This window comes from Rhinopithecus roxellana, chromosome 12, assembly GCF_007565055.1.
Source record: "Rhinopithecus roxellana isolate Shanxi Qingling chromosome 12, ASM756505v1, whole genome shotgun sequence".
Taxonomy (NCBI): domain Eukaryota; kingdom Metazoa; phylum Chordata; class Mammalia; order Primates; family Cercopithecidae; genus Rhinopithecus; species Rhinopithecus roxellana.
This window is the reverse complement of record NC_044560.1, coordinates 86,455,019-86,478,458: the sequence shown is the minus strand read 5'-3', so window position 1 is coordinate 86,478,458 and position 23,440 is coordinate 86,455,019. Positions and strand designations below refer to the sequence as shown.

The window sequence follows — 23,440 nt, the reverse complement described above, 5'->3', positions numbered from 1 at the left end:
AAAAATTAGCTGGTCACAGTGGCAGGAGCCTGTAATCTCAGCTACTTGGGAGGCTGAGGCAGGAGAATCACTTGAACCTGGGAGGCAGAGGTTACAGTTAGTGGAGGTTGCACCACTGCACCCCAGCCTGGGTGACAGAGTAAGACTCCATCTCAAGAAAAGCCCCAAACAGACAAAACAAAACAAAGAATACAGGTTAGTTTTTTCCCTGGCCCTGTGCGGTTTCTTCATATACATCTGATTATCAGTACTCCCTTGAGTACTTAATGGGGTCTCCTTCAGATTTTCAGAGTTCTGTCTCTGTATAGCATTCTTCTTTCCCAGACTTCCAGCTCAGTTCTTCAACTCTAAAGACTACTGGTCTGTGCTTGGATTTCTTCTTCTGTGCCATGGCCCAGAAACATTTTCTAGACAGTAAGCTGGGGCAGTCATAGGGTTCACCTTACTTGTTTTTCATTTCTTAGGGATCACTGTTTTTTATCACCTGATGTCTGGTGTCTTGAAAGCCATCATTTAATATATTTTGTCTGGTTTCTAAATTTTTTTCAGGAGGATAAATCTTCTTGCTGTTACTTCATCTCGACTGGAACAGAAAGTCCACCATGTTTTTTTTGTTTTTGTTTTTGTTTTGTTTTTTTACCTTGTGGCATTCACCTACCTAACTACTGCTTAGTCTTCAAGACTGTTCCCAGGCTTTACTTCTTTTTGAAAGCCTTCTCTGATATTTACTTCCTGAGTTTGGACCCAGATCCTCTCCTAAATATTTGCATAATACTCAACTCTATCATTAAATTTCAGTCTCAGAACTTGATGCTCATTGTTCAAACTCGATACTTGCAAATATGTCCTTGATCTTGTCCCCTTGCATCTTTAGCTACCATTCATTTGTCTTTCTTCCTTTTTATCTAGAAATATCAAAGGTAGTCTACTTTTCTTTATTCACTTACATCTAATCCTCAGCCCTGTGGTATTTGGTTTCCACTGAAACTTGCCAGGGTCACCAGTGACTTCACAGTTGCCGATTGCAGTGTATTCTTTTCAGTCTTTATTTGATTGGCCCTGTCTGCATTATTTCATACTGGTTGCAATTGTTCCTTCTTTCTTGTGGGAACCACACATTCCTGGTCCTTTTCCTTCTTCCTGACGATTCCTTCTTGGTCAATTTTGTTGGTCATTTTATCATCTTACAGCCTTTGTATTCCTAAATGTTTTATTTTTGATTACTATTTCTTTTATTTACATGTTCTTCCTATCATAGTTCATCTACTCCCATGGCTTTAGGAGCATGATTCCAAGTCTTAGTTTCTGTTTGAATTTCCCAGAGGTATTCTAGCTTCAGTTTGTCTAAAACATAACTTTCCTGTAATTTCCTTAAAGTTGCTCTTCTATAGTCTATTTCGTTTTTGACACTACTGTAGTCAGTCCGTCACTCAGGCTAGAAACATGGGTGTCATCTCAGACTCTTCCCCAAACCCCAGATCTATTACAGCTCCACAAATATTAGATTCTTAATATTTTAAAATCCATCCCATGGGGGGAATTTCCAGTAATGGTGGCAGAGTGAAGTGGTCTCTGAAACCTTCCCACAGATAATATTAGAAAATCTGTAAAAAATGTATTGAAAGGAACTGAAAAGGTTCCAAAAGCAGATAGAAGCTAGAGGAGCGCTTACTTTTGAAAAATGGCAACTGGGAGTGATAAGAATCGTGAATTTGCAGCTTAAAAAAAATTTGCCTGAGGGCATTCAACAACTCCCACAGTAGAGGAAAGTGGCAGTGGAAAACTCCAGCCTTACTTTTTTATGGTGGCAGAAACAGAGTTCATGATAGAAAAAGCTTCTGAAAATTTAGCAAGAGGGCTTGAAAGTAAGAAAACCACAGAAGAGGGTGAACCTCATAACCTGACTGTAAACTCTGCTAAAATCCCTGGATGTACCTCTAAACTACACCTGCGTGGGCAGACGCCATGAGGCCTGGTGAAAAAAAAGGCAGAGATTAGGGAGGTAGAGTTCTGTCTTTGAAAGAGAGAATCTACACAAGGTGAACTTCATGAGTTTGCTTCTTTTTTAAATTGAATGCATTCTCCAACCATGGGGAACCAGGTGGCAGATATGTGAAGTCTTATGGACTTGAGGTATCAGTGGACATAATCTTAAGGCTGAAAAATTAGGGAGGAATCCCCAGAAATAAAGAAAGTACGATGAGAACAGGCCCCAAATCTGAGTAAAATCTCTGGCCAGATTCTTGGTCAATCATCAGTTACACAGACAGACGTGTAGTGGCCAGGCTGGGTGTGGTGCCTTACGCCTGTAATCCCAGCACTTTGGGAAGCTGAGCTGGGTGGATCACTTGAGGCCAGGAGTTAGAGACCAGCCTGGCCAACATGGTGAAATCCCGTCTCTACTAAAAATACAAAAATTGGCTGGGTGTGGTGGTGCATGCCTGTAATTCCAGCTACTAGGGAGATTGAGGCATTAGAATCACTTGAACCCAGGAGGCAGAGGTTGCAGTGAGCTGAGATCATACCATTGTACTCCAGCCTGGGCGACAGAGCAAGACTATCTAAAAAAAAAAAAAGCTGTAAGAACTACACAGAGATATCAGTTGTAGAACACTGTAAGGAGCAAAGTCTACAGTTTAGTCCAGGGAGGTTATTTGTCTACTAGGAAACCACCCCTCTGCCAATAATCCCAAGGAAAATATAGTAGAATCCAGAGCCACTACATATATCAGAATGTCCAACATTAAACCAAAAATTACCAGACAAGCACAGGAACAGGAAAAGGGTGATCCATACTCAGGGAAAAAAGGCAGTCAATAGAAGGTGGCTCCAAGTTGACTCAGATGTTGGAGTTAGTAGTCAGGCTTCAAAGTAGCTATCATATGTATGTTCACATAATTAAAGGAAAATATTTGTTTTGTTTTTGTTTTTTTGGGTCTCATTCTGTTGCCCAGGCTAGAGTGCAGTAGTACTATCTTGGCTTACTGGAGCCTCAAACTCATGGGCTCAGGCGATCCTGCCACGCCAGCTTCCTACGTAGCTAGGCCTACAGGGGTGTGCCACCACTCCCAGCTAATTACAATTTTTTTTTTTTTTTTTAGAAATGAGGTCTTGCTATGTTGTGCAGGCTGGTCTTGAACTTCTGGCCTTGAGCGATCCTCCCAACTCGGCCTCCCAGTGTGCTAGGATTACAGGTGTGCGCTACTGTATTGGGCCAGAAAATAGTTTCAGTGAGTAAACAGATGAGGAATTTCAAAAAAGAAATATTAACAATGAGAAAATAGAAACAAGAGGGCTTACAAAACGGCAGCAAGAAGGGATCTGTAATTTTCGTGTAAAAAATAGTATAAAACTGGGCAAAATTGTTAAAACCAAATATTTTTAACATATCTAGAAATAAAGTAGAAGCAGAAACAAATTGAGAAAAATTTATTCTTTTTTTTTTTTTTTTTTTGAGACAGGGTCTTACTCTGTCATCCAGGTTGGTGTGATCATGGCTCACTGCAGCCTTGACTTCCCAAGCACCAACCACCTCAGCCTCCCAAATAGCTGGGATTACAAGTGTACACCACCACACCCAGCTAACTTTTTCTATTTTTTGTAGACACAGGGTCTCACTATGTTGCCTAGGTTCTTGAAAAACTCCTGGGTTCAATCAATCCTCCTGCCTCGGCATCTCAAAGCGCTGGCTTGAGCCACGACACTCCAGCCTAAGAATTTATTCTTGAAAGGCTGGTAATACTTTGAGTAGGGACAGTGGAAGTCTGTGGTCTTCTTGGAGTGTTTCCCGTCTGTCCTTACCTCCGTTACTCAGCTCTGGTGACAAGAATTGTAATTTTACCATTGTGTGGCTGAACATGAAAACTAGCATCTTACGGAGCCAGAGTGCAGTGGCACATGCCTGTAATTTCAGCTACAGGGGAGGCTGCGGTGGGAGGACTGCTTGAGCTCAGGAGTTCCAACCAGCCTGGAACTCAACATAGTGAGACCCCCATCTCAACTGAAAAGGAAAACAACAACAACAACAACAACAACAAAACACTAGCAAATTTTCTGCCAGAGGGGGTAGACTTAATGTGGGACAGGTGAAAACTCACAGCTTTGCCAACTAAAAGTGGCAAACTTGGTTGAGAATGAATGGAGAGAATCTCCTGTTGGAGTAGGTGGTAGACCTGCCAGAAACTAAATGGGAAGATCTTGAAAATAAGAGAGCCATAGAAGGGCTAAGATAAGCTCTCCGCATATCTCTGGCTGATTGGGAAGTTACCTGCATGTGCAGGAGGGACCCAAGGGAACCCAATAAAAAGTAAAAATTAAGGGGGACTTGAGAATTGGCTGTAACTTTGAATGCATTCCTCAGGCAGTACACAGATAGATTGGCAGATGGCAAAACTTTATGGGTTTGAGGTCTATGAACAACCCCTGCCCAGATCATTGTCTGACTACTAAACGATGCAGGCACAGGCCGCCCTAGAAAGCCAGGCTAAAATAAAAATAAAAACAAAAACTGAGCAGAGCATCAGTGGCAACATACTATGGGAGAATTAGATTCTGCAGTTTAAGTACAGGCAAGTTATTAAAAACAATCAACAGCCCATCAGATAAATAAAACAATCGATAGCTACTCCAGTAGATTATCTGAAACCTCTAGTTTTCAACTAGATATTATGAGACATGCAAGGAAAAATCAGGAAGGTGCGGCTCATGCTCAGTGGAAAAAAGTCATTAATAGAAATGATTTCTGAATAGACCCAGCTATTAGATTTAGCAGAGACTTCAAAGCAGCTGTTAAAAAATATGATTAAAAAATTAAATCGTGTTCAAAGGTTTAAAGGAAAATGAGATGACAGTTACTTAACAAATAGGGAAGTGGCTCTAACCACTTTTGGTCAACATTGTAGTAGAGGTCCTAGCCAATTATAATGCAAGAAGAAATGAAAGAAATAGAGATTGGAAGTGAAGAAGCAAAACTGCCTTTATTCACAGATGATTGGATTATTTCTAGAAAATTCTAAAGAATCTACATAAAAGCCACTGTTAAGTAAAGTTAGCAAGATTGTAGGATATAAGGTCAATATACAGAAATCACTTGTGTTTCTATATTAGCAATGAATAATTGGGAATTGAAGTTTTATTATTTATTTATTTTAGAGATAGGGGTCCCACTATGTTGCCTAGGCTGGCCTTGAACTTCTGGGTTCAAGCAGTCCTCCCTCAGCCTCTCAAATAGCTGGAACTCTAGGTGTGCACCACCATACCTAGCTTGAAGTTTTAAAAAATGTGTAACACCAAAGACATGAAATACTTAGGCATAAACTTAACAAAATATGTGCAAAAATTGTATACTGAAAACTACAAAACTCTGCTGAGAGGAATTTGAGAAATAAGTAAATGAAGAGAGATACCACTGTAATGGATTGACTGATGTCCTCCCCTCCCCCTCTCAGCATGTGACCTTATTTGGGAATAGGGTCTTGGCAGATGTAATTAGTTGAGAATCTCCAGGTGAAATCATCCTGTATTTAGGGTGGGCCCTTAATACAATGACTGGTGTCTTTATACAAGAGATAGGAAAGGGAGCTTTGGGTCCATCTACACGGACACAGAAGAAGTCCACATGAAGAGCAGAGTTATGTTGCCACAAACCAAGGAATGCTAAGAGCCTCTGGGAGCTAGAAGAGGCAAAGAAAGATTGCCCTCTAGGGCCTTCAGAGGCAGTATGGCCTGCCAACACCTTGGTTTCAGACTTCTGGCCTCCAGAACTGTGAGAGAATGAATTTCTATTGTTTTAAGCCACGAAGTTTACAGTAATTCATTATGGCGGCTCTAGGAAACAAATATAACCATGTTATACAGATTGGGATCTAGAATGATCAAAATGATTTGGAAAAGAACAACAAAGTTGGAGGACTTAAACTATCTAGCTAGAAGACTTACTATATAGCCACAGTAATCAAGGCAGTGGTGTTGGCATAAAACTAGACTAAGTTAATGGAACATAATATAGAGTCCAGAAATAGACCCACATATATATGGTCAATTGATGTGCCAGTGCAGTTCAGTGGGGAAGGGGTAATCTTGTCAACAAATAGTGCTAGAACAGTTAGATAATGATATGTAAAAACGTGAACCTTGACCCTTACCTCTACACTAAAATCAACTCAAAACAGATCATAGATCTAAATTTAAGACTAAAAGCTATAAAACTTACGGAAGAGAACACAGGAGAACGTTTTTGTGATCTTGGTTTGGCAAAGATTTCTTAGCCATGTCACTGAAAGCATGAACTGTAAAAGAAACAAATGATAAATTGAGCTTATCAAAATTATGAATTTTTGTTAATGAAAAGCTAACACTAACAAAATGAAAAAGCAAGATACAGACTGAGAAGACATTTGCAAATTATGTGTCTGACAAAGCACTCATTTATAGAAATAAATGAGCTTTTGTAACTCGATTAGAAAACTAGTAACCCATTTTAAAAAGCAGGCAAAAGATTTGAACATAGTCCATCAAAGAGGTTATACAAGTGTCTGATAAATACATAAAAAGATGTTCAACATCACTAATCACTAGGAAAATGTAAATTACGACCACAGTGAGATGCCACTACATACCTCTAGAATGGCTAAAATTAAAAGGATTTCCACACCAAATTCTGTCAAGGTTGTATGATAATTGAAATACACTGGTGGTGGTACTAAACAAATTATAGTATATTTATAACGCAGAAAACTACTTAGCAATGCTAAGGAATGAATTATTGATACACAAAACATTTTGCGTATATAACATTTTGTGTATATTTTGTTATTCATACAAAATAATTTTGCTGAGTGAAATAAGCCAGACAACCCCCCTCAAAGAAAAGGGTACTTACTTTGTGATTCCATTTATAGAACCTTCTAGGAAATGCAAACTATGGAAACAAAGCAGGCTGGGTGCGGTGGCTCACGCCTATAATCCCAGCACTTAGGGAGGCCGAGGCGAGTGGATCACGAGGTCAGGAGATCGAGACCATCCTGGCCAACATGGTGAAACTCCGTCTCAACTAAAAATACAAAAAATTAGCTGGGCATAGTGGCGGGCACCTGTAGTCCCAGCTACTCAGGAGGCTGAGGCAGGAGAATGACGTGAACCTGGGAGGTGGAGCTTGCAGTGAGCCGAGATTGCGCCACTGCACTCCAGCCTGGGCAACAGAGCGAGACTCCATTTCAGAAACAAAAGAAACAGAAAGCAGAGAATGGTTACTTAGGGTGGGGTGGAGAAGGCATTACAAAGGAGCATGAGGAATCTTTGGAAGTGATGGATATGCATTAGCTTGATTGTACTGATGGTTTCAAATGTGTATACATACATCAAAACTTATCAAATTATACAGTTTATGTATGTTCAATGTATTATATGTCAGTTATACCTTAATAAAGCTTTAAAAAGGGGGGGTAAAAATTTGGATGAACTTTACTTCTTTGCCTCTTCAAAGAGAAAATGGTCAGTAAGCACATGAAAATTTGTTCAGTGTTATTAGTCATCAGGAAAGTCATCAGTGATATATCACTTTATAACCACTAGAATGACAAAAAATAAAAAGACCAGGACTACCAAGTGTTGGTGAAGTTGTAGAGCAACTGGAACTCTTGTATGTTGCTGGTAGAAATATAAAATGTACAGCCACTTTGGGTAACAGCTCATAGTTTCTTACAAAGTTCTTAGAAAGTATGTTTTCAAACATATACTTATGTATAACCGGCAATTCTCCTAAGTATTTACCTAAGATAAATTAAAACACATGTTTACAGTAACATGTATACTTAAACATTCATAGCAGCTTTTATAACTAAGAATGGAAAACAAGTTAAAATCCCATCAGTAGATAAATGTAAAACAAATTTTTGTGTATTTCTATAATGGAAAACTACTCAGTAATAAAAAAGAATGTGCTACTGATATGCACAATATCATGAATGAGTTTCAAAAACATGTTGAGTGAAAGCCAGAAACAAAAGTAGTATGTATATGCTTCCTTTTATGTGAAATACAAGAAAACCCAAACTAATCTCACTTTGACAGCAAACAAATCAGTGATTGCCTGAGCCTAGAGATGGAGACAGGGATTTATTATAAAGGGGCATGAATGAATTTTGGGGACCGATAGAAATGTTCTCTCTCTTAATTGTGGTTACATGGGCATATACATTTGTCAAAACATTGACCTTATATACTTGAAATGTGTGTAGTTTATTTTATGTGAGTTATATTTCAACCAATTTGATTTTTTTTTTTTTTTTTTGAGACAGCCTCACTCTGTCGCCTGGGCTGAGGTGCAGTGGCATGATATCTGCTCACTGCAGCCTCCGCCTCCTCTCGGGTTCAAGTGATTCTTGTGCCTCAGCCTCCCAAGTGGCTGGGACTACAGGCATGTACCACCATGCCCAGCTAAATTTTGTATTTTTAGTAGAGACGGGGTTTCATCATGTTGGTCAGGCTGGTCTCAAACTCCTGACCTCAAATGTTCCACCTGCCATGGCCTCCCAAAGTGCTGGGATTACAGGTGTGAGACACCACACCAGGCTGAATCTGATTTTTAAAAAATCCATACCACCACCCTTGTTTAGCCACTCATTGTTTCTCATTTGGATGAAAGCAGTGCTCTTCTAAGTGGTGTTCCCACTGTTGCCTTACTTCTTCAAACCCATATGCCAAGAAATGACTTGTAAGACAGAAACCCGACCTTGTTACTTCCTTGCATACACCCTTAAATTGCTTACCATTACTTAGTTTCTTAAAATAGCATTTAATGCTTTTTTCCATCTGGTCCTTGCCTCTGTCTTTCCAGCTCATCTTCTATTACTTTTGCCTCTCACTTTGCTTATGGCTGTCAGTTCCCAAGACAGACTATGTTAATTTTATGTCTTGTGCCTACACTCATTCTCTGTCCTCTGCCTTTTGTCTAATAAACAATTGTTTATCCTCTAAAACTCAGCTTAGGGCTCTTCTCCTTCAGGAAGCCTTTTTCTTTAATAATTAAAAAAAATCATTCTTTTCCATACCCTTTCTCCCTCAAAGAGAGATGGATTAAGTAATTTTAGCTTGTGTGTGTGGTTTTTTTTTTTGGCTCATTATAAACATTTATCGGTATATTTACTTTTTTTTTCTTTTTGAGACAAGGTCTTGTTCTGTCACCCAAGCTAGAGTACAGTGACATGATCACGGTTTACTGCAGCCTTGACCTCCCAGGCTCAAGCAATTCTCCCACCTCATCCTCCCAAGTAGCTGGGACCACAGGCATGGCCACCATGCCCAGCTAATTTTTTATGTTTTGTAGAGACAGGGTCTTGCCATATTGCCAAGGCTGGTCTTGAACTCCTGGGTTCAAGTGGTCTCCTCTCTTGGCCTCCCAAAGTGTTGGGAGTACAGGCGTGAGCCCCCATGCCTAGCTGGTGTATTTACTATTTTGACTTATTATGCTTTCAGTTCTCTCTCCCCTACTGTTGAGCACAATGATTAGTTTTATTTATATTTTGGATCCATAAGGGCTATTTCATAATAGGTACTCAATAAGTATTTGTAGAAAGATTGAACAGAAATGTTAACAGGGTAAAAGTATACATTGTTTTGCTTTTCCAGCACACTTAGAATGCAGAAAATTACTATTTTGTTTTAAACAAAACTCTTTGGCTAGGAAAAAAACTCGGAAGATTTATCTCAACATTTAATACCACTTTTATTTGGGTGGTGAGATTAATTTCTTTAATATTTTTGACATTTTTGCATTTTTCAAGAAAACATTTAATATACTATTGTTTCATGAGACATAACCTGAAAAATTGTGTAACTTTCACCTACTCAAATTGATTTTTTTTATTTCTTTAGGTCCACAAGGCGATTACAATTTCCAGTCCCCTAACCACAGACCTGACTGCAGAGCTGTCTGGTGGGCTAAAGAACATATCAGTGCAACCTGAAATATCAGAGGGTCTTGCTACTATGCCCAGCACTCAGCAAGTGAAAAGTTCTGAGAAAACCCAGATTGCTGTCCCCCAGCCAGTGGCTCCCTCCTACAGTTATGCTACCCCTACCCCCCAGGCCTCTTTCCAGAGCACCTCAGCACCATACCCAGGTAAGGACCTTTGCTCTTGGAGATAGAAGGGGAAAGTAGAACATCTGATCAAAGTATTCCCTTTTAGAGGAAAGAAGGGAGGCATAACTAGAATACTGTGTGTTAGAGAAAAACAATTCTGTCAGTGCCCCTGCAGTTATGGACTGGGGGCTCTAGAGCCTTTCCTCAGCAGGCCTCCGGCTTATGGAAGTTTACGAGGCGAATTTTCACAGATCCAGATTCCACTATGACTTAAAGGCACACGATTCAATTAAGTATAATGTTCAAGTGATCAATGAGAGCCTGCTGGGAAGAAAGATTTGCATCAGTGTACTTGCTTATCTTCTGAAAGTCTGGTTGTAGGTCTCTCATTTTTACGGCATCTTTATTTTTATTTTTATTTATTTTTAAAACTTAACTTTTGTGGGTATATAGTAGTTGTATACATATATGGGATACATGAGATGTTTTAATGCAGACATGCAATGTGTAATAATCACATCATGTAAAATGAAGTATCCATCCCTTCAAGCCTTTATCCTTTGTGTTACAAACAATCCGGTTATTTTCTTTTAGTTATTTTAAAATGTGCAATTAAAATATTATTGACTATAGTCACCCTGTTGTGCTATCAAATACTAGGTCTTATTTGTTCTTTCTAGCTTTTGTTTTGTACTGATTAACCACCACCCCCTTACCCCCACACTACCCTTCCCAGCCTCTGTAACCATCCGTCTATCTAACCATTACTCTATCTCCATGAGTTAATTTGTTTTGATTTTTAGATTCCACAAATAAGTGAGAACAAGCAGTGTTTGTCTGTGCCTGGCTTATTCGCTTAACATAATGACCTCTAGTTCCATCCATGTTGTTGTAAATGACAAGATTTCATTCTTTTTTATGGCTGAGTAGTACTCCATTGTATATAAGCACCACATTTTCTTTATTCATTCGTCTGTTGATGAGCACTTAGGTTGCTTCCGAAGTGTAGCTGTTGTGAACAGTGCTGCAAACATGAGAGTGCAGATACCTCTTCAATACACTGATTTCCTTTCTTTTGGGTATAGACCCAGCAGTGGGATTACTGAATCATATGGTAGCTCTATTTTTATTTTTTTGAGGAACCTCCAAACTGTTCTCCATAGTGGTTGTACTAATTTACATTCCCACCAATAGTGTACAAGGGTTCCCTTTTCTCCACATCCTCACCAGCATTTGTTATTGCCTGTTTTTTGTATATAAGCCATTTTAACTGGGGTAAGATGATATCTCATTGTAGTTTTTATTTGCATTTCTCTGATGATCAGTGATGTTGAGAACCTTTTCATATGCCTGTTTGCCATTTGTATGTCTTCTTTTGAGAAATATCTGTTCAAATCTTTTGCCCATTTTTAAATTGGATTATTAAATTTTTTTCCTGTGGAGTTGTTTGAGCTCCTTCTATATTCTGTTATTAATCCCTTGTCAAATGGGGAGTTTGCAGATATTTTCTCCCATTCTGTGGGTTGTCTCTTCACTTTGTTGATTGTTTCCTTTGCTGTGCAGAAGCTTTTTAACTTGATGTGATCCCATTTGTCCATTTTCGCTTTGGTTGCCTGTCCTTGTAGGGTATTACTCAAGAAATTTTTTTTGCTCAGACCAGTGTCTTGGAGAAGCATCTTTATTTTTAAAGCCATTAATAAGAAGTAGATTTATACATAATGTATAAATAAATCTGTGCTTCACAGGTGCTGTTCTAAGGTATTAGGAAGAATTGGTTAATCAAGAAGTTGGTCTTTATCTTCTGAAAAAGTCAAGAGGGTAAAATTAAAGTCAGTGAAAATGAATTTTTGCCAGTTTTTAATTTTCCAGTGTGTCCTTTGGTAGTCATATAACATGAAATTTTAGGGGTTCAATCCTGAGGCACCAAAGTAATTTTTGTATCCAGTCGAGATGCCTGTAATTTTTGGTGTAATTGTGAAGGGTTTGGGTTGAACTGTATTGAATAGCCATTTTTTGGTTCATTATACTTTCTCTGAGTATCATGTTTCTTTTTTTTCTTGTTTTTGAAAGTCACTTCAGAGAGTTCTTATTCCATCTCCTGGGGCATCCAAATGCTGAAGCTTCCATTAAGGATGGTTTCATTTCTCCCCAAGTGCAATGTTCCCATGCAGAGGCAGATAAATCTCAAGTTTCATATTTGCCTAGGAAGCCCTTCTCGCCTCCCAGGCTTGAAATATGAGTGGACTAGCCTGTTGTTTGCTTTAAGCTCTCCTAGTCTCGAAGTCTCATAGCAAATGAACATTTATTGTCAGAGAAATAAGATTTATATAATCAGTGGCTTTCAATGGTCTGCAAAGATTTTTGGTTGGGGGGAGGGAGTGATGCTACTGAAATCTGGTGAGTATTGGTCAGTGATACTGTTAAACACCTTACAGTGCTCAGGACGTTTCCCTCCATGACAAAGAATTACCTGGTCCAAAATATCAGGAGTGCTGAGCTTGAGAAACTCTGACATATGTGAAATAGCTGGTGAATAGTATAAAGACAGTATATAGCTCTTTGCTGACTTGAGTGTTCCAGAAATGCTAGCATACTTCAAGATTAGATCAGTTTGAACTGAAATGGTCTGGGAAGATTTCTTGGAGAGGAGACAGGCTTTAAGCAAGAAACAAAATGCTGTATTTAGAATAAAGCAAGGCAAACACTCCAATTGAAAGAAATAACTTTAGCAAAGTCCCTGAGAGTAGACCATGGCTTTGTGGAACACAAGAGGGAAAATCAATATAACTAAAGGCAAAATAGATAGGAAGGATAAGACAGTGAGATCAGATGATGGTTCTTTAATGGCAGGTGGGAAGTTTGGCCTTAAATATGATATAGGAGGAGGAGTCTTAAATAGAAGAGTAACATGGTGGGTGAGTATTTTGGAAAGACTAATGGTGTTGGTTGTTTTAGGAAGACAGAATAGATTGGAGTGGAGAGAGCTAGCAGAGGGAAGATAAAATAAGATTCTTGGAATAAGTAAGCCGGGCGTGGTGGTGCATGCCTGTAGTCCCAGCTACTTGGGAGGCTGAGGTGGGAAGATCACTTGAGTCCAGGAATTTGAGGCTGCAGTGAGCTATGATTACACCACTGCACTCTATCCAGAGCAACAGAGTGAGACCCTGACTCAAAAAGAAAAAAAAAAATTCTTGGAATAATCTAGTGTGAACAATGAATCTTGTAGCAATTGGAATGGAAAGAAAGTAACGCAGATTTGTGACCATTTGCCTTCCCTTCTAGAAACTTTATATATGTATCTTATTAGAAAGTTATTTGTTAGCATAAAGGTGATACTTGAAACAGAATTTGACTCTGTGGAATGTAGGACGTAAGGAGGGCTTAGGGACAGACTGTAGTAAAAATACAATGGAGGGGAAAAAAAGGAGAAAAAATAGAATAATATGGTATCATCATAACCAAGAGTTTTAAGATGGAGGCAGTTAGCAGTAGTAGAAGCCACTGAGATGTGAGATGAAGAATGAGGGTATTATGGTACAGCTATTAGATTTACTAAGAAGTAGTTTTGAAAGATCCTTTTCAGTGGAAAAGGGGGGACAGAATCAAATTTCAAGCAATTAGAGAGTAGAAGAAAGGTTAGTAATTGATGGCAGTAGCTGAAAATTGATCATGAAATGAGTTTGATCACAAAAGAAGAAGAGAAATAAGAGTCTGGATCTATTTCTTATCTCTGGTATATTTACTTTGTTTCCAGTTATAAAGGAACTGGTGGTATCTGCTGGAGAGAGTGTCCAGATAACCCTGCCTAAGAATGAAGTTCAATTAAATGCATATGTTCTCCAAGAACCACTTAAAGGTAAACATCCCCTTACATTTGGATAACTGTTTTTGTTTTTAAAAGAGATAGAGTCTTGCTGTGTTGTCCAGGCTGGTCTCAAACTCCTGAGCTCAGGAGATCCTCCCACCTTAGCCTTCCTAATAGTTGGAACTACAGGCATACACTACCACTCCTGGCCCTTATCTTTTTCCCTCCTCTGACTTCCTGTCAGGAAAATATATATATATTTTTTAAGTTACAAATTTATATTAGCAGTCATCTTGAATAACTTCTTTCCAAGTTCTACATCTGCTATTTACTGGTTGTTTAGCCAAAATAAATGGATTAATCTGAGTCTCAGTTTCTTTCTCTTAAAATGGATATAATACAACCTAATAAATACGTTCTGTGTTAATTAGCATCAGCTATATGCTAGGCAGTAAACTGGTAACTTATCTACTATCTCATTTTGCCTTTAAAGTAATCTTATGAGGTAGGAATTATTACCCCCATTTTACTGAGAAAGAAATGGAAATTAAGAGAAGTCATAGGCCGGGCGCGGTGGCTCAAGCCTGTAATCCCAGCACTTTGGGAGGCCGAGACGGGCGGATCACGAGGTCAGGAGATCGAGACCATCCTGGCTAACACGGTGAAACCCCGTCTCTACTAAAAAACACAAAAAACTAGCCGGGCGAGGTGGTGGGCGCCTGTAGTCCCAGCTACTCGGAGGCTGAGGCAGGAGAATGGCATAAACCCGGGAGGCGGAGCTTGCAGTGAGCTGAGAACCGGCCACTGCACTCCAGCCCGGGCAACAGAGCGAGACTCCGTCTCAAAAAAAAAAAAAAAAAAAAAAAAAAAAAAAGAGAAGTCATTTACTTAGATTCACACAGATAATGACTGGCTCAGCTGGGATTTGAACCCAAGCTTGACATCAAAGCCTATGATCTCAAACCCTACATTATATAGTACCTCTCATATTCCATAAATGTTTATGTATACCCAGGTGATATCCTGTCCTCACAGGACTGTTGTAAGGACCATTGTTTCCCATAGTGAGACCCTGTCCCTGGGGAAAAAAAAAGATAAGCCTAATATGATATACAAAATTCAGGTATATAAAATATCTAAATTAGGGGTGATTACTTCATTATTTAAGAAAACTTTTGTAATATGAACATTCCTTTCACCTTTGAAGTATGTTAATATACCAAAGTTTGACTTACAAACATATATGGGTTCTCTTAAGACTATTTATGACATGAGTGGTACATACTTTGATGGAAATTGAGTGAGTTGGGTTTGTGTTATTCTCATTGAAAGGTTAGTCAAGTAGAATGTCCTTCCCTATTTAGGATGGGGGGGTACACATATCTCCACTACAGTATTCTTCATTTCTAGGCCTAATACCAAATAGTATATTAATGCAAAAAGTACTTTTCCAGAAGCAAAATGCCCTGTCTGTTCTATATTTCTGCTCTCAAATTGAGGTTTCCTTATCAAGTCATTTCACATTCCTCTAGAGAAGCCTTTTCCTTTCTTCCTCTGGTGACAAGTTAAGGTGAATGGGTTTAGTGACCTTTGAAGTTGGAGGTGAGGAACTGCCTTGAGCTGTTGATTACTTCCATTCTTTTGTGAAAGACATGCTTGCCTCTACTGTATTTTCTTTCCTAACCCATATTTGCATGTACATTTCTATCGGTTACTATCATCTTGTAGATCAGTGTTTCAAAACACATTAGTTTAGAAATAGATTCTTTGGCCAGGCACGGTGGCTCATACTTGTAATCCCGGCACTTTGGGAGGCTGAGGTAGGTGGATCACCTGAGGTCAGGAGTTCAAGACCAGCCTGGCCAACATAGCGAAACCCCATCTCTACCAAAAATACAAAAAATTAGCTGGGTGTGGTGACGGCCGCCTGTAATCCCAGCTACTTGAGAGGCTGAGGCAGGAGAATCACTTGAACCCAGGAGGCGGAGGTTGCAGTGAGCCAAGATTGTGCCATTGCACTCCAGTCTAGGTGACAGAGCAAGAGTCTGTCTCAAAAAAAAAAAAAAAAAGAAGAAAAAAAAAGGGCTGGGCGCAGTGGCTCATGCCTGTAATCCCAGCACTTTGGGAGTCCGAGGTGGGCAGATCACCTGAGGTCAGGAGTTCAAGACCAGCCTTGCCAACATGGTGAAACCCCATCTCTACTTTATAAAAATACTAAAAATTAGCCAGGCGTGGTGGCGGGCACCTGTAATCCCAACTACTGGGGAGGCTGAGGCACAAGAATCGCTTGAACCCTGGAGGCGGAGGTTGCAGTGAGCCTAGATCACGCCACTGCACTCCAGCCTGGGTGACAGAGAGAGACTCCATCTCAAAAAAAAAAAAAAAAAAAAAAAGGAAATAGATTCTTTTCTCCTGTCCTCTCCCCAGGTTCTCCCACCTTTACTGGATATATGAGATGGATGGTTTCAAACTTTCAAAGGTTGGGGGTGATGAGGCAGGACCAGTTCTGCGTGCTCTTTATCCCTCTCCTTCTCTATGGCAGCCCATTAGGATCCCTCCAGGTCCAGTTTCAAAACCACTGTCCAACTGGGCATGGTGGCTCAGGCCTGTAATCCCAGCACTTTGGGAGGCTGAGGCAGGCAGATCACTTGAGGTCAGGAGTTTGAGAACAGCTTGGCGAACATGGTGAAACTCTGTTTATACTAAAAATACAAAAATTAGCCAGACATGGTGGTGCGTGCCTGTAATCCTAGCCACTTGGGAGGCTGAGGCAGGAGGATCACTTGAACCCGGGAGGCAGAGGTTGCAGTGAGCTGAGATGAAGCCACTGCCCTCCAGCCTGGGCAACAGCAAGACTCCATCTCAATCAGTCAATCAGTCAATAAAACAAACGAATGACTGTCCTCAGTCACTGCAACCAGCACTCTTTCTAATAGAGTTACACTCAGTTGTTCTTACCTTTGAATATATTTCTGCCTGCGAGGCATAATTCATCCCCTGAGCTTTTCTGTCCTAGGAATATTGTCCTGTTTTGAAATTTATGTTGCTAGCCTTAGCTATTATAAAATTATCTGTTCCCAAACTGTTTTCTATGTGGAAAAGAATTTCCAGCTACAGTTGGAAGAAATGTCTCTGAGTACGAGTCCTGCTTGTGCTGCTTCTTTCCCTCTCCTCTCGTAACCTAACTACTACATACTATATACATTTGTGAGAGCTGTTGGCGCTGACAACTGGCCAGAAAAATTCTTGTTTTGGAGGAGGAAGGAAGGAAGGAAGATCTTGTCTCCCAGGTTTATAAAATAAAATTGGTCTTCAGATGAAGGATATATTGGAATTAGGTTCTGTGTACTGATTTTAACATTTGAACTCATGAAATAAGAAAAAGATGACCTCTCTCTGGTAAGGTTTTTTTCTTTCACCCTTTTTCTTTTTTACTTTTGGTTAGTAATTTAAACTAAACCTTCCTACCAAAGCCCTCCCTTCCCTAGCCAGAAATGTATTTTGATCCAAAAAATGTAAGACAACTTTTTCTGGGGAGGGATGCCATTTAGATAGAATTCTACCCTTGCGCTACCTAGTGATATAGTCTGACCTGCAAATGGGGACCATTTAATGCTTCATTTGATTTTAATTAATTTCATTGGGCCTGTTTTAAATGGGCCATCCCCTACCATCTTCTGCAGTGTGTTATTTAGCTCAGCAGGAATGAAGTAGCTCTTTTAACTCACCAGGGTGTGATGACCTCAGTGAGATGAGCATTGTTAGCACTCTGTAAAAAGCTATTTTTGAACCACGTTATTTAGAAGTCATTGCTGTTCTTTGTTGCAAAAGAAGTTTTGCAAGAAAATGGCCTTTGTTCCCAGTGAGTTCATCTATAATGGTTGGTAGGACATGTATTTTCAGTGGTAGGCCACACCATGAGCAACCTGCTATTTTTCAGGGTAGATTGGCCCTGAGAGGGTGGGTATAGGGCAGTAATAAGCATTGTTGGGAGAGAGTTGGAAGAAGCCCTAACTGTAGCTGAGTCAGCAGAATTCGCTCTTTTCTCTGAGCAGATGGTTTGGTTTCCCTACAGGCTTTGGGGTGAAATCTTAAAAACTAAAGCCTCGTCAAGATCAGAAGAGATTTGTTATTGGCAGGCTCTGTGGCTGTCCTCTTTGTGTGTAGGTGTGTGTTTTCATGATTTTTGTAACTGCCCTTCTATAGGAGAAACCTACACCTACGACTGGCAGCTGATTACTCATCCTAGAGACTACAGTGGAGAAATGGAAGGGAAACATTCCCAGATCCTCAAACTATCGAAGGTGAATTTGCCTCCTTTCACTTGCAGGGCTAAGGTAGAGGAGTTGACTATTTTCTAAAATGAATATCATATGATTTTTTGTCTACACTTAAGTTGTAAACAGTCTTTTAGAAATGAATCCTCCGAAAATCTGACTGGCTGACATCCAGTATTTGTTAGTGTATGATTCTCAAAGTTTCATTTATGGTAAGAAGACTGTACCAGCATGGTAGTGGTGGCTGAAAATATACACTAAACAGCTTTTAAGGCTAACTTAAGGATTTTAGAATTTGGGATGAGCTAGGTTATTTGTGGCCACATGACTGCATACATTGACTCAGCCTTTGTGGGATTCAGTATAGGTTTGGGTTTTTTTTTGTTTGTTTTTTTTGTTTGTTTGTTTTTTTGAGACAGGGTCTTGCTCTGTCACCTAGGCCAAAGTGCAGTGGTGTGATCACAGCTCATTGCAGTCTTGACTTCCCAGGCTCAAGCAATCCTCCCACCTCAGCCTCCTGAGTAGCTGGGACTTCAGGGTCATGCCATTATACTCGGCTAATTTTTGTATTTTTTGTAGAGACAGAGTCTCGTCCTATTGCCCAGGCTGATCTCGAACTCCTGGCCTCAAGCAGTCCTCCCATCTCAGCCTTCCAAATGCTGGGATTACAGGTGTGAGCCACCATGCCCAGCCTAAGTACAGTTATTGACAGCTCTAAAATGTTTGTATTTGGCTGGGCGCAGTGGCTTGCACCTGTAATCCAAGCACTTTGGGAGGCTGAGGTGGAGTGGGAGGACTGCTTGAGACCATGAGTTTGAGACAAGACTGGGAAACATGGTGAGACCTTGTCTCTACAAAAAATAAAAAATTAGCTGGGTGTGGTGGTTCATACCTATAGTCCTAGTTGGTCAGGAGGTAGAGGTGGGAGGATCACTAAAACCCAGGAGTTTAAGGTTACAGTGAGCTATGATCATACCACTGCCTTAAAGCCCAGATGACCAAGTGAGATCCTTTCTCTAAGAAAAAAGTTTGTATTCTTTGACCCAGCAGACTCATTTAGTGTTTCATTCTACATCTATTCATTGTACACTGGTTATGTGGCAGGCATTGGGGATTTACCAGTGAATTAGTCATAATTTTAATGCTCAAGAACAATAGAGTCTAGCAGGTGATACTGATAGGAAGCAGGTAATTATAACAGGTAGCATACTAGGTCAGTGCAGAGGGTCTTTGAAGCCCTGGAAAGGTAGAGTGGATTTCTTAGAGTGACTGACTGACTAGGTAAAGGGTGAAGGGATAATACTCCAGAAGAAGCAACATGTCCACTGGGCCAAAAATGAGAGAGAAAATGTGGAGAAAAGGGAATTTATATGTGGTTCTAAGTTGGAAAGATGCAGGGGTCAGATGGAGCAAAAGCTTTATATGCTGAATCTTATCCAGAAGGAATATAGAGCCCTTGAAAGGCTTTAAGCAAGAGAAACACATGTTTAGATCTTCAGATTAGAAAGATCACCTGACTACAGATTGGAGGAGATAAGACTCAAACTATAGAAGTCAGTGAGGAATCTGTTGAAAAATTTAGGTGTAAAATGATAATAGCCTGAGTAAAAGAACTAAATAAGTAAAATTGAAAACCACCAGCCTGGACAACATGGTGAAACTCTAGCTCCACAAAAAATGTAAAAATTAGTTGGGTGTGGTGGCACGTGCCTGTGGTCCCAGCTACTCAGGAGGCTGAGGTGGGAGGATCATTTGAACCCTGGAGGTGGAGGTTGCAGTGAGCCATGATCATGCCACTGCACTCCAGCCTGGCAACAAAGTGATACTATGTCTCAAAAAATAAAAATAAAAACCACCTGTTGAATTCATACCATATGCCATACCCAGTGCTGATTATTTTATACATTTATTTCTTTTAATCTTCATAACTTTCCCAGGATGTAGGTATTACTATCTTTTTTACAAATGACAAAACTAAAAACTGGAGAAATGAAGTGATGTGGCCAAAGTTCACAAAGGTATTAAATGGTAGGTCTGAACTGGAGCTTTCCATCTCTAAAGGCCATACCTTTATTTATTTATTTATTTTTTATTATTATTATTTTTTGAGACAGAGTCTCGCTGTGTCGCCCAGGCTGGAGTGCAGTGACCAGATCTCAACTCACTGCAAGCTCTGCCTCCCGGGTTTACTCCATTCTCCTGCCTCAGCCTCCTGAGTAACTGGGACTACAGGCGCCCGCCACCTCGCCCGGCTAGTTTTTTGTATTTTTTAGTAGAGACGGGGTTTCACTGTGTTAGCCAGGATGGTCTCGATCTCCTGACCTCGTGATCCACCCGTCTCGGCCTCCCAAAGTGCTGGGATTACAGGCTTGAGCCACCGCGCCCGGGCAGGCCATACCTTTAATAATTGTGCTTTGACAGGTGGTTAAGAACTAAGGTGATGGCAGTGTGGATGGAGACAAGTGAGTAGATTGGAAAAATAATATGGAGTTTGACTTGATAAAATTTGATGATTGAAGAACTGGTTGGGGATGTTGGGGAAGAGAAGTCTAGGATAATTCTAGCTTTTTGGCTTAGATATCTGGGTGGATGTTCATTGAAATGAGGAGCACAGAAGGAGGAGCAAGTTTTAGGGAGAAGTTTGCAGATTATTAATTCATTTTTTTTTTTTTTTTTTTTTTTTTTTTTGAGACAGAGTCTCGCTCTGTCGCCCAGGCTGGAGTGCAGTGGCCGGATCTCAGCTCACTGCAAGCTCCGCCTCCCGGGTTCACGCCATTCTCCTGCCTCAGCCTCCCGAGTAGCTGGGACTACAGGCGCCCGCCAGGTCACCCGGCTAGTTTTTTTTGTATTTTTAGTAGAGACGGGGTTTCACCATGTTAGCCAGGATGGTCTTGATCTCCTGACCTCGTGATCCGCCCGTCTCAGCCTCCCAAAGTGCTGGGATTACAGGCTTGAGCCACCGCGCCCGGCCTATTAATTCATTTTTGAACAGAGTGAGTTTGAGGTACCCGTGAGACATCTGAATTGAGTTGTCCAGTTAGTAGCTGGTGGAGAGGGACTGGAGGTCAGAAGATAAGTCTGGGCTGGAGAGATATATTTGCATATCAACCTCAGATAGATGATTTGTGAAGCCATAGCAATAGATAAAGTCAACCAGGGAGAGTGTGCAGAGTGAAGAAATAAGCAGGCTGAGGTTGGAATCCTGGGAACACCCATCATTTAAGGGATGGAGGGTAGAGGAATCTGAAAGAAATGAAGCGTGGGCACAGAAGTAAAAGCCAAGAGGAAGAGAATTATAAAAAGGAAGTAGCCAAAGGTGCTACTTGTGGCTCAATTAGTATTTACCCCCCCAAAAAAAATACTTCTAAAGAAAAAGAAAAAAAAAGTGCCTGGAAGATGTTCATTACAGCATTAGTTATAATAGTAAAAATGTGGAAACAACCCAAGTGTCCAACAGTTTGAAAGGCTTATGTGAAATTTGACACACTTATTCATGTACTGCTCTGTGGTCGTTAAAATAAATATTAAAAAGATTGTGGCCGGGTGCGGTGGCTCAAGCCTGTAATCCCAGCCCTTTGAGAGGCCGAGGTAGGTGGATCACCCGAGGTCAGGAGCTCAAGACCAGCCTGGCCAACATGGCGAAACCCCGTCTCTACTAAAAATATAAAAATGAGCTGGGAATGGTGGTGCATGCCTGTAGTCCCAACTACTCGGGAGGCTGAGGCATGAGAATCACTGGAACCCAGGAGGGAGCAGTTGCAGTGAGCCAAGACTGTATCATTGCTTTCCAGCCTGGATGACAGGGTGAGACTCTGTCTCAAAAAAAAAAAAAAAAAAAAAAAAGACTGTATTGTAGTAGGGAAGGTGTTCATGCTAAATGAATGGAAGAAAGAACAATAGAAAGTTTGATACCTCAATTGTAGCTAGAATTTTGAATACCACTGAAATATGAGCTCCTTGAAGATAGAGATCTTACCTTATTCATATCCAAACTACTAAGCCTAGGACAATGACTGGTACATGTTTTGGTTTCAGTAAATGTTTGTTAAACGAATGAGCCGTACACAACTATTAGTTTAATATGTGGTCAAGGATTAGAAGGAAATGGAGAAATTTGATAAGTTGATGTGTTATGATAGTGATATACTGGGTACTTTTTTGTTTTTTTTCTTTTATATTAAGTTTATAAATTAGTAAAAATCAGGAGGGAAAAATATTCAGATATTTGGGAACTATTTAGTATCTTTACAAAATGTTTTTCTTTGAAGTGATGATTATTTTAATTTCGTAACTCTGTGGAGTGGAATATTTGGGCCCTTAATGTTCTTCTGAAAAGAAAATGGGAGTACAGAGATACTTGAAATCCCTTCTGTTGTTCTGGAGTCAGCTAGTCATAAGATTCACATTAAAAGTTTTTTTTTTCTTTTTTCTTTTTTTTTCAGTTCATTGTTTATCTCTTCAGCTAGTTTACTTTTTTTTGCTGGAGTGCAGTGACATGATCTCGGCTCACTGCAACCTCCATCTCTCGGGCTCAAGCCATCCTTTCACCTCAGCCTACTAAGTAGCTGGGACTACAGGTGTGTGCCACCACACCTGGCTAATTTTTGTATTTTTGGTAGAGATGGGGTTTCACCATGTATTGGCCAGGCTGGTCTCAAACTCCTGAACTCAAGTGATCCACCCACTTCCTCCCAAATTGCTAGGATTACAGGCTAGTTGACTTTTTCCATTTTGGAAACAGGGGAAGGAAAGAGTGAAAGATTCAGCTTGGGAAAGTTCAGATATATCTTATTTTAAGTGTAATTCCTGTTCTTTGTGATTGTCTAAGAGATCTTCTCTCACTTCTGCAGCTCACTCCAGGCCTATATGAATTCAAAGTGATTGTAGAGGGTCAAAATGCCCATGGGGAAGGCTATGTGAACGTGACAGTCAAGCCAGGTATGTTTTCAGCCCTGATTGTGTCTCCCTTCCTCCCTCTGCAGGACTCCTGAGGAGACAGATTTGATTAGAGGGTTTTTGGTTCCCTTTTTTTTTGGTAATATATTTATTCAGCAATTCCTAGTTCAGTGTGGTTAACAGTTATAATAGCAAAATACAGACTTCGTTCCACAGTGCTGTAGTTGGAATGCTTAGCTGGACACATGACCCACAGTGCGGTATGGCCTAAGCAATAACTTATTTACCGATAACTACTTCTTCAAGTGGGCCATGCTGAGAGAGGACCATGTGTTGTAATTAACAGACACAGGGAAGCCAAGAGCCTAGAAGAAGCATGCA

At 40.3% G+C, this 23,440-nt stretch overlaps 1 protein-coding gene across 16 annotated transcripts in view; it reads left to right on the top strand.

Annotated features, from left to right (window-relative positions):
* The window catches only part of KIAA0319L (KIAA0319 like), a 133,297-nt gene that overhangs the window by 78,898 nt on the left and 30,959 nt on the right, over window positions 1-23,440 (top strand). For all 16 annotated transcript variants that reach the window (XR_004051953.1, XR_004051954.1, XR_004051955.1 and 13 more), the window contains 4 exons: window positions 9,874-10,120; window positions 13,836-13,937; window positions 18,093-18,190; window positions 23,014-23,101. Coding sequence is in view for 12 of the 16 variants with exons in the window: in XM_030912606.1 (XP_030768466.1) it covers window positions 9,874-10,120; window positions 13,836-13,937; window positions 18,093-18,190; window positions 23,014-23,101 (535 nt within the window). In the remaining 4 variants the exon portion in view is untranslated. The remainder of the gene's footprint in view (window positions 1-9,873; window positions 10,121-13,835; window positions 13,938-18,092; window positions 18,191-23,013; window positions 23,102-23,440) is intronic.